Source organism: Gekko japonicus, unplaced genomic scaffold, assembly GCF_001447785.1.
Source record: "Gekko japonicus isolate JY-2015 unplaced genomic scaffold, Gekko_japonicus_V1.1 scaffold4707, whole genome shotgun sequence".
Taxonomy (NCBI): Eukaryota; Metazoa; Chordata; class Lepidosauria; order Squamata; family Gekkonidae; genus Gekko; species Gekko japonicus.
Genome location: NW_015171642.1, coordinates 15851 through 26361, shown reverse-complemented (window position 1 = coordinate 26361; position 10511 = coordinate 15851). Strand labels below are relative to the sequence as shown.

The window sequence follows — 10511 nt, the reverse complement described above, 5'->3', positions numbered from 1 at the left end:
CAATAAATCATCACATTTTGTCTCTGCATTTACGGGACTTAACCAGCTTCATTTGGAATGGAGTAGAAGCTTCCTTATCCAGCAGTTGTGGGGAATGGGGGTACCCTGGTTAATCAAACGTGCCCAGTATCAAAGCTTATTGCTCTGCCCTTGCCCTGTGCCCGGACAGACCCACCGTGATTCAACCACAACACCCCGCTGGGAAGTCGTGGCAACAGTCCCCGTGCCTGGCGGGATCTTGCTTCCCTGAGCCATCCTGTGCAGCCAGCAGGCCAGCTTCCTGGGGACCCTTCTGGCACAAATGGCTCCTAGCAGCTGGAGGAAACACCCAGATATCACATCGGCTAGTAGTGCCAGTTGTCAGAAGCCCAGCAACAATCTGAGGCATCAGGCCTGGGCGTGCATCCATCCAAAGATCCATGGGGGTACGGTGGCTGAGCAGAATCAGCTTGCCCTCTGGGCGGTGCTGGGCATTCTGGGTAACGAAGCACTGGGTAACAAAACACCTTCTGTACTTTCTTCTCTTGCCTACGCCAGTTTGGTGTCGTGGTTAAGTGCACGGACTTTAATCTGGGAGAGCCGGGTTTGATTCCCCACTCCTCCACTTGCACCTGGCTGGATGACCTTGGGCAAGCCACAGTTCTGACAAGAGCTGTCCTTGAAAAAGAGCAGTTTCTGTCAAGAGCTCTCTCAGCCCCACCTGCCTCACAGGGTGTCTGTTGTGGGGAGGGGAGGGGAAAGGAGATTGTAAGCTGCTCTGAGACTCCTTTGGGTAGTGAAGGGCGGGGTATAAATCCAATCTCTTCTTCTTCTTCTTCTGTTTGTATGCGTATGCCAGGGGTGGACAAACTGCAGTTCGGGAGCCACATATGGCTCTTTCACACATATTGTGTGGCTCCCAGCAGTGCAGTTGGGGAAGTGAAGGAAGGGGAGACATACTTTTTCTCCTTCCCTCCCTCCCATCTAGTTGCTTTCTTTGTTTCTCTCTCTCTCTTTCTTTCTCTTTCATTCTTTCCATCTCCCTTTTTCTGACTCTCTTAGACAAATAAATATCATTAGCAAACAAATAAATATCATTGGACAAATAAATATCATTATCAGTTTCTGTTTTTCCCCCCTTTTTGTTTTTATTTTTGGCAGTCTCATTTAAGTTTGGCCAACCCCGGGCGTATGCAGAAGCATACGCTGTGTGAGTCTCCTCGAGAAACTTTGCTTGTGTGAGTGGGGTAAAAAGATTTAAATAAGTACGCCCCATAAATCTGTCTTTCTGCGGCATGGGTTCAGTTTACTTCTGCTGTGTCTAATTATTGTTCTTTGCAAACCCATAATTTGGAGTCCGTCGGATCCTCATTTTAAGCAGTCCTGCAAGTAGCAAGACCGATGGTCACTCTCGTTCCGTTTGCCTCTCTTTTCAGATTTGTCACGGAACAGATTCGCGGAGCTGCCGCCCGAAGTTTGTCTCTTCGTTTCCCTTGAGAGCCTTAACTTGTACCAGAACTGTATTCGCTATATTCCAGAAGCCATCCTGAACCTGCAGTCATTAACGTTTCTGAATATCAGGTAACTGTGACCGTCCCTCATTACACAGTAGTAGTAGCAGCATTGTATGTAATGCAGCTCTTGAATCATCAGATGGAAGTTGGCTACGTCAAGCATAATCCCTGTCCAAAGGTGCTGCGCTGTAGGAATGTTCTGCTATCGACGGAAATGGCGCTTCCCATTTCTGTGATCCAGTACAGTTTTCGAGGGCCGAGGTTGAGTAGACAGATTGGCTGTGTGTCAAGGAGTATTGCAGCCCCCTCTGGATTTCCTGTTCTGACGGCAGTTCCTTCTGCTGTATCAGAGGCTGCAACAGCGACTCCCTCTGTTTATCAGGACAGATTTGAGGGGGAGTTGGGGGGGGGGAGTTGAAGAACTGGGGGGAGGCGAGGATTCACAGAGATCCTAATTAGTTTGTTGCGACGGCTTCACATTAAACGTTGCCGAGCACCATGTATACAGCTACACTCCAGTGAGAACTTCAGTCTCTGACTTGATACCCATGTGCCGTATTTTGTAAAAACGCAGTGAATTCTCATGGGCCGTAAGTAAGGCCGCAAGGAGTTGCATAGCTCAGCTAATGACAACAGTGTAAAAATAAGCACTGTGGGTTTGCTTTGGCATTGTCCTTTGGCCCATTCGGTTTGTCTAGCGTCCTTTGTGTTGTTGGTTTTTTTACAGTCAGTTTTTTTTTTTAAGTAGGAAATGAGTCAGAGGATAACTTCCCATTGTTGTTCATTTTAAAATATTTATTGTGCGGTGCAGCCAGCTGACGTTGGATAATGTCTGCTGCTCGAGAACAGAACTTTGTTGTGAAGGTTTTAGATTCTGTTCCCCCCCCTCCGGCCCCCACTTCTCTACTTGGAGACTAAATTGTAAATCCTAGAGTATGAATTGGAGGAGCTCTTATACCATTTTAGCTTCCAGAAGGGAAGCAGTGGTCTACATTGGCATTACAGAAATCCGAAGATTCGGTATCCCTGGTGTGGATGTCCTGATCTCATCAGATCTTGGAAGCTAAGAAGGGGTCGGTCCTGGTTAGGACTTGAATGGGAGACCACCAAGGAAGTCCAGGGTTGTGTCAGGACCCTCAGCAACAATCGAAGCACACACTTGCAAGAAGGTTTTACTTTATTGAAGCTGGAGATGCATGGACAGGAACACTGTTAGGAAAGAGGGGTGAACTAGGCACAAAACAGTTATAGTACATTCATATGAGCGTTGCCCAATTACTATGGTCCCCGCGCGCGCCATTAGGCCTGGGAACTAACTGCTACTCCAAAGCAAAACAGGTACGAGCTTCCCACGGCTCGGCCTGCCTAAAGCCAAAGCAATGAGCTAAGCGACTCCTCCAGCGGCCTTGAAAGATACGCAGTGCAGTTTGCAGGAGAACGGCAATTAGCCATAGGGGAAGGTATGTGCATCTGTGCTAAGGAAGGAATGCACATGTGCACAGGGAAAAGAACATTTTGGCAGCTTGCTGACAGGTTGCTCCACAGAGGCAGGCAATGGCAAACCACATCTGTTCATCTCTGGCCTTGAAACCCCTATGTTGCTGCCGCCCCCGCCCCCCCAGAACAACTATGACACGGGTCCCCAACATGGTGCCCATGGGCACAATGGGAACGTCTAACACATTTTCTGGCACCCAGCAAGTGGATGTGGCCAGGTAGGGCTTTTGTCCAGCAAGGCTTCTGATTGACCCCTGGAGATCGGATTGGCTGTCCAAATCTTTTGAAATGCTGCTTGGGCAACAGCCACCACCACAGCTCAAGGATCTTCTCCGTGTGACTGAAGTTAAGCTGTGACTGGCTTCGCCTCCTACAGCAGGCATTCCGTGGCTGCGCCCACCGTGCCCGCCAGAATTCCAGAGGGGCTGACAAGGCTCAGAAAGGTCGGGGACTCCTGAATTAAGGTTTCACCAACAGCATCCTACAACAATTAAAGCTTGCACAGGGAGTCTTCCGAAGCTTCCAGAATTTCCATCCGTGGTTGTGTGGTCTGCAAGAGGGTCTCTCTTTTTTTTAACCTGTTGGGACACATCGATTTTCATAGAGATTAGAATCACAGAATCGGAAGGGACCATATAGGCCTCTTAGTACAACCCCCTGCTTGATGCAGGACAAGCCCTAGAGTATCCCTGTCGAGTGTTTGTCCAGCCACTGCTTAGACAAGGAGGGGGAGCTCACCACCTCCGGAGGCAGCTGATTCCACTGCGGCACAACTCTGATTGCTAAAAAGTGTTTCCTAATATCCAGCCAGTACCTTCCCGCCCTTAATTTCAACCCATTCTTGCGAGTCTTCTCCTCTGCTGCCAACAGGAAAAGCTCCCTGCCCTCCTCTAAGTGACACAGCCCTTCAAACACTTCCAAGAGAGCCATCACATCCCCCCTCGACCTCCTCTCCTCCAGACTGAACCTTCCCAAGTCCCTCAGCCTTTCGTCACAGGGCTTCTTGGTCTCCAGACCCCCGATCATCCTCCTTGCTCTCCTCTGCACCCGCTCCGTTCTGTCCACATCCTTTTTGAAGTGCCGTCTCCAGAACTGGACACAATACTCCAGGTGCGGCCTCGCCAATGCAGTGGACAGCGGGACTGTGACCTCTTGCGATTTGGATGTTGTGCCTCTGTTGATACACCCCAAGATCGCATTAGTCTTTTTTGTCACTGCCGTTCTGGGGCAAGCTTGTCTTCAACAGTTTACCATTCTAGTTCTTGTTACGTTTTTTAAACTTTGGAAATGTCAGGGTTCGAAGTGCCGTAGATCTCCTCTCTTGCTGAATGTTCCCGTTCCCGCTGGAAGTCCCAAAGGGGATCTGACCTGCCCTCGGAATAAGAGCGGTATAATAACCCGTTCCGTGATGTTTGTTTTGAGTCTGTTTAAGGATTATTTCTTGTGCTCGATGTTTACTTTGGTTTTACGGCTGGGCAGGCTCCTTCATGTAGGTAGCGTCGGGAATCCCAGCTGTAGATGACGTCACTTTTACTTCAGATATCTTCGGGCTGAATTCCTCAGGCAGCTGGTTTAGGGAGGACAAAGGCAGGTGGACTTAGAGGCAGGCCGGTTAGCTTGTTCAGAAGACTTCGTCACGGAGAGTGGAGACAAGGAAAATCTGGCTGCTTTTTGTTCCGTGATACCGCAGAGCCTTACCCAACGTTCTGCTTCACAGGCAATAAGAACATGTCTGTTCACCTGAGGCCTTCTTGCAACATGTCATGCAGACTCAGCGGTTCCAGATTCTAGATCCCTGTCACGCATCTGGTTTTCACTGGTCGCAGGCAGCTGTCATTCCGTGCTCATGTCAGCAACAGGTCAACTTTAGGTTGCGAAATGACAGGCTAATACTACGCTGCCAGGAGGCGCTTTTGGGATGGACATAAGAAAATGAGAGAAGGCAATGCTGGATCAGGCCAGTGGCCCATCCAGTCCAACACTCTGCCACACAGTGGCTAAAAACACCAGGTGCCATCAGGAGGTCCAGCAGTGGGGCCAGGACCTCCCACTGTTGCACCCCCAAGCACCAAGAAGACAGGAGCATCGCTGGCCCCAGACTGAGAGTTCCTATCCATACCTTGTGGCCAATGTTCCCTCTAAGCTGTGGAGTCTTGTGAGCACAACTTCTACTTTGTGAGCTACTGGCATTAAAGTTGTGAGCGCAATTTGGCTGCTGCATACATTAGTCTGCTCTGTAGCCATCCCTTCCCGAGCCGAGACAAAAATGTGTGAGCCGGAGGCTAAAAAACTGTGAGGTAGCTCACACTATCTCAGCTTAGAGGGAACAGGAGAAAAGGACCTCTTTCTCTACCTGCTGTATCCCACGAAGACTAATAAGCTCAAACTTAATCCTAACGAAACAGAGGTGCGGCTGGCAGGCAGAAGGACAGACCCAGCAGTTGAGGTCGCACTCCCTGTAAAGGAGTCGCACTCCCTGTAAAGGAGCAGGTTGGTGGCCTCAGGGTGGCGCCGGACTCAGGCCTCCTATTGAACAAGCAGGTGTCAGCAATGTACCTTTCGCCAGCTGTGGCCAATGAGCCAGCTGTGGCCTTCCAGGGCAAAAAAGATCTTGCCACTGTGACAACCCCAGAGAGGGCCTTCCCGGTTGTTGCACCGAAGCTCTGGAAGTCTCTTCCCTGGGAGATCTCATCTGTTTTCTTCCGTTTCTGTCTTCCACTAGTGGGTGAAGACTTTTTTTGTTTGTTTTGGCTTTTCCTCAGTAATCCTTCCTAATCAACGTTTTTTATGCTTTGTGAGCCCACGGGGGAGGGCGGGGTATAAATAGGAAAAATAAATAAATAAATATGTGTGTTAACTCTGGGGTTTTTAAAAATTGTTTTAGTGATACGTATCTGGGAGGGAGGGTTAACGGTTTTAAAATGTAATTCTATCGTGTTTGTTTTAAATGTTTGGAGAAGAGGTCCATCAGTGGCTATTAGCCACAAGGTATAGATAGGAACTCTTAGGCTGGGGCAGGTGATGCTCTGTATTCTTGGTGCTTGGGGGGGGGGCAACAGTGGGAGGGCTTCTAGTGTCCTGGCCCCACTGCTGGACGTCCTGGTGGCCCCTGGTATTTTTGGCCACTGTGTGACACAGAGTGTTGGACTGGACGGGCCACTGGCCTGATCCGGCATTGGCTCCTCTCATGTTCTTATGGATAAGATGCTCTGTCTTCTTGGTGCTTGGGGGGGGGTCAACAGTGGGAGGGCTTCTAATGTCCTGGCCCCACTGCTGGAGCTCCTGATGGCACCTGGTATTTTTGGCTACTGTGTGACACAGAGTGTTGGACTGGATGGGCCTTTGGCCTGATCCAACCCTGGCTTCTCTTATGTGCTTATGTCTGGGGCAAGGGATGCTCTGTCTTCTTGGTGCTTGGGGGGGCAACAGTGGGAGGGCTTCTAGTGTCCTGGCCCCACTGCTGGACCTCCTGGTGGCCCCTGGTATTTTTGGCCACTGTGTGACACAGAGTGTTGGACTGGATGGGCCATTGGCCTGACCCAATACTGGCTTCTCTTATGTTCTTATGTTCTCTGGCATTCCCTCACTGCCCCCCCCTCCTGTGTGTGTATAGTAACTAGGAATGTGGTCTGTTTAATTATTGTTTTCATATTACATATTTAAAAGCTTTGTTTTAATGTTTGATCGTCGGCTGCCTTGGGGACTCTAAACTGAGTGGAAAGGCTGCATAAAAATATTCAGATAAACAAAACAAACACACTAGATTTACTAAAATTGCAATTGTTTTACAAGCAAAACATCCGTATTCCCTTTCTGGTTGTTTTTCCAAAGGTGACACTTCCCATCCTTAGTTTCTTAGTGTGAATCAGTCAGGAGCAGCCACTATCTTTACTGTACTTTGGGAGCGAGCCAGATTATCTTCACACATGTCAGGAAAAGGAGTTCCCAAGAGCCCAGCTTTTGGTCTTTTTCCGTTTCCTCCTCTCTGACCCGGCAGAGGGGGAAAGCACGCAAAAAGAAATCTGGGCTCCGGCATCATCCAGCCCTTTCCTTCCTGTTCATCCCAGATTGGACGACAGCAGCAGAAGCCTTCATTCTGCTGGAATGGCTTTGAGCAGCCCTGTTGCATAATCATTGCATTCGTCACACGATAGCTCATAAGAACATAAGAGAGAAGCCAATGTTGGATCAGGCCAATGGCCACTCCAGTCCAACACTCTGTGTCACACAGTGGCCAGAAATACCAGTGCCATCAGGAGGTCCAGCAGTGGGGCCAGGACACTACGAGCCCTCCCACTGTCCCCCCCCCCCACAAGCACCAAGAATACAGAGCATCCCTTGCCCCAGACTGAGAGTTCCTGTCTATCCCTTGTGGCTAATAGCCACCGATGGACCTCTGCTCCATATGCTTATCTAATTCCCTCTTCAAGCCATCCATGCTTGTAGCCGCCGCCACCTCCTGTGGCAGTGAATTCCATGTGTTCATCACTCTTTGGGTGAAGGAGGACTTCCTTTTATCTGTTCTAACCCGACCGCTCAGCAATTTCACTGTTCCCACGAGTTCTTGTATTGTGAGAAAGGGAGAAAAGTACCTCTTTCTCTACCTGCTCTATTCCATGCATAATTAAACCTCGATCCTGTCACCCCTTGGTCTTCGTTTCTCCAAGCTAAAGAGCCCCTCTGCTCCATCCCATGCATCAGCTTGTAAACCTCTATCATGTCACCCCTCAACCGTCATTTCTCCAAGCTAAAGAGCCCCAAGCGCTTCAACCTGTCTTCATAGGGAAAGTGTTCCAACCCTTTGATCCTTCTAGTTGCCCTTTTCTGCACTTTTTGCAATGCTGTAATATCCTTTTTGAGGTGTGGTGACCAGAACTGTACACAGTGCTCCAAATGAGGTCGCACCATCTATGTATACAGGGGTATTATATGAAATAGGCCTATATGGACCTCTGCCTGCATAAATCTCTGAATCACAGGTTGATATAGAAGACTGGGGAGGGGCTCTGTGGCTCACTGGCAGAGCCTCTGCCCGGCACGCAGAAGGTCCCAGGTTCAATCCCCGCCATCTCCAGTTAAAAGGATCAGGTAGGAGGTGATGGGAAAGACCTCTGCCTAAGACCCTGGAGAGCTGTAAAGAGGGGCCGTGGCTTAGTGGAAGAGCCTCTGCCTGGCATGCAGGAGGTCCCAGGTTCAGTCCCCGGCATCTCCAGTTAAAAGGACCAGGCAGGGGGTGGTGGGAAAGACCTCATCCTGAGACCCTGCAGAGCTGTAAAGAGGGGCTGTGGCTCAGTGGAAGAGCCTCTGCCTGGCATGCAGGAGGTCCCAGGTTCAGTCCCCGGCATCTCCAGTTAAAAGGACCAGGCAGGGGGTGGTGGGAAAGACCTCTGCCTGAGACCCTGGAGAGCTGTAAAGAGGGGCTGTGGCTCAGTGGAAGAGCCTCTGCCTGGCATGCAAGAGGTCCCAGGTTCAGTCCCCGGCATCTCCAGTTAAAAGGACCAGGCAGGGGGTGGTGGGAAAGACCTCATCCTGAGACCCTGCAGAGCTGTAAAGAGGGGCTGTGGCTCAGTGGAAGAGCCTCTGCCTGGCATGCAGAAGGTCCCAGGTTCAGTCCCCAGCATCTCCAGTTAAAAGGATCAGGTAGGAGGTGATGGGAAAGACCTCAGCCTGAGACCCTGGAGAGCCGCTGCCGGTCTGAGTGGATGGTCCTGAACTTGATCGACCAAAGATCTGAATCAGTATCAGACAGCTCCATGTGTGTTCAAGATGAGAGTTTTTTACTAGTACTCTATTTGATTTCAGGCACCAGCAATTCAATGGAATTTGGTAAGGCGTAGGAGTTCCCAAACTGGTCTGATGTTCTTATAGTCTCACATGGGGGTCCCCAACACAACGCTGTGGGCACCTTGCCTCCCGCTGACACTTTTCCCGGTGCCTGTCAGAAAGTGGGTGGGGTCATGTGGGGCATTGGCCCAGCGGGGCTTCTGATTGGCTGTTGGAAATCTGATTGGCCGTACAGATTTCTTAAGGCTGCCACGACACAGCTGTGTTTACTGCAAGGCAGAAGGTTTGTGTGCAAGAAAATATCTTAAAACAATATGTTCCTTTTGAAAGGCAGCCTGTTAAACAGAGCAGCTGCCGGAAATGTTTGAAGATTTAATTTAATTTTTAAGGTTATGGAAGCCCCCCCCCCCCATTCCCTGACATTTCACGGTTGGCTCCGCCTCCTGCAGCAGCCATTGTGTGGCTGGCTTCGCCCCCCCCCCCGCAGCAGCTGTTTTGTAGTTGCGCCCACCACCACCAAAGGTACTCACAGGCTCAAAAGTGTTGGGGACCCCTGGTCTGGCATTATATTATTCTGACTTCCTTCTGCAGCATGTAAAATCGCGATATATGACGATGTTTTTAAAAAGTGGTTTCCCTTTTCTGCCTGAATAGTCGGAATCAGCTCTCAACGTTGCCGGTCCACTTGTGCAGCATCCCCTTGAAAGTTTTGATAGCCAGCAATAATAAGCTCGTCTCACTACCAGAAGAAATTGGAAACCTCAGACACCTGATGGAGCTTGTAAGTATATAAACGTTTTACTGGTTCAGGGTCCAGTTGCACCTTAAAGACTAAGAAAACTTGTGGCAGGGGATGAGCTTTTGACTCACGAAAGCTCACACCCTGCCACAAATGTTGTTATTTCTTTAAGGTGCTACTGGGCTCTTGGTCTTTTCTGCTGCTAGGCAAAGGTAAAGGTTTCCCTCGCTCGAAAGCCAGTCGAATCCGACTCTAGGGATGCGGTGCTCATCTCTGTTTCCAAGCCGAAGAGCCAGTGCGATCCAAAGACTTCTCCGTGGTCACATGGCCGGCATGACTAGATGCCGAGGTGCACGGAATGCTGTTACCTTCCCACCGAAGCGGTACCTATTTACCTACTTGCAATTTCTTGCTTTCGAACTGCTAGGTTGGCAGGAGCCGGGGCCAGAGACGGGAGCTCACTCCGTCACACGGCACTCGGGTCTCGAACTGCCAAACTTCAGGTCTGCAGTCCAGCATCTTAATCACTTGAGCCACCGCAGCCCCTTTTCTACTGCTACAAACAGGCAAACAGGGCTTTACCCATCTTGGTTCCGGGTGTAATTCCTTAATTCAAGCAGCCTTGCAGTTTGAGATTTTTTTTCAGATGGAGCATTAGCTTTTTGTCCAACCCAATTAATGCTAGACAGATGTCCTTTCTGTGTCAGTAGTACAGCTACAACATATCCAGGATGTCTGCACATTACTGACCATATGCTGAGTAATCAGGATAAGAACGCCATCCCATGAATCCTGATTCCGTCTGTAAATGCCTCGATACTGACACAGGTTATCCAGGCCGTGATGTGTCCCAGAACCCTATTTCTGGGGAGGCAAGAAGAGATTAGAGTGGCACGTAGTGGCTGAAAAGAGGGCGGGATGGACGCTAATCACGCGCGCTCATTTTGAAGCTGGACAGTGTTTTGGCCAGTCCTCCCAGAAGTATAGCTGTCAGATTC

The 10511-nt window shown here is 49.9% G+C and overlaps 1 protein-coding gene across 1 annotated transcript in view; it reads left to right on the top strand.

The window, feature by feature from the left end:
- Nucleotides 1–301: 301 nt before the first annotated feature.
- The window catches only part of LOC107117812 (leucine-rich repeat and calponin homology domain-containing protein 3-like), a gene marked incomplete at its 3' end in the record, with an annotated part of 20106 nt that continues 9896 nt past the window's right edge, over nt 302–10511 (top strand). The window contains exons 1-3 of the mRNA XM_015419976.1: nt 302–479; nt 1416–1560; nt 9429–9555. Of these exons, the coding sequence (XP_015275462.1) occupies nt 302–479; nt 1416–1560; nt 9429–9555 (450 nt within the window). The remainder of the gene's footprint in view (nt 480–1415; nt 1561–9428; nt 9556–10511) is intronic.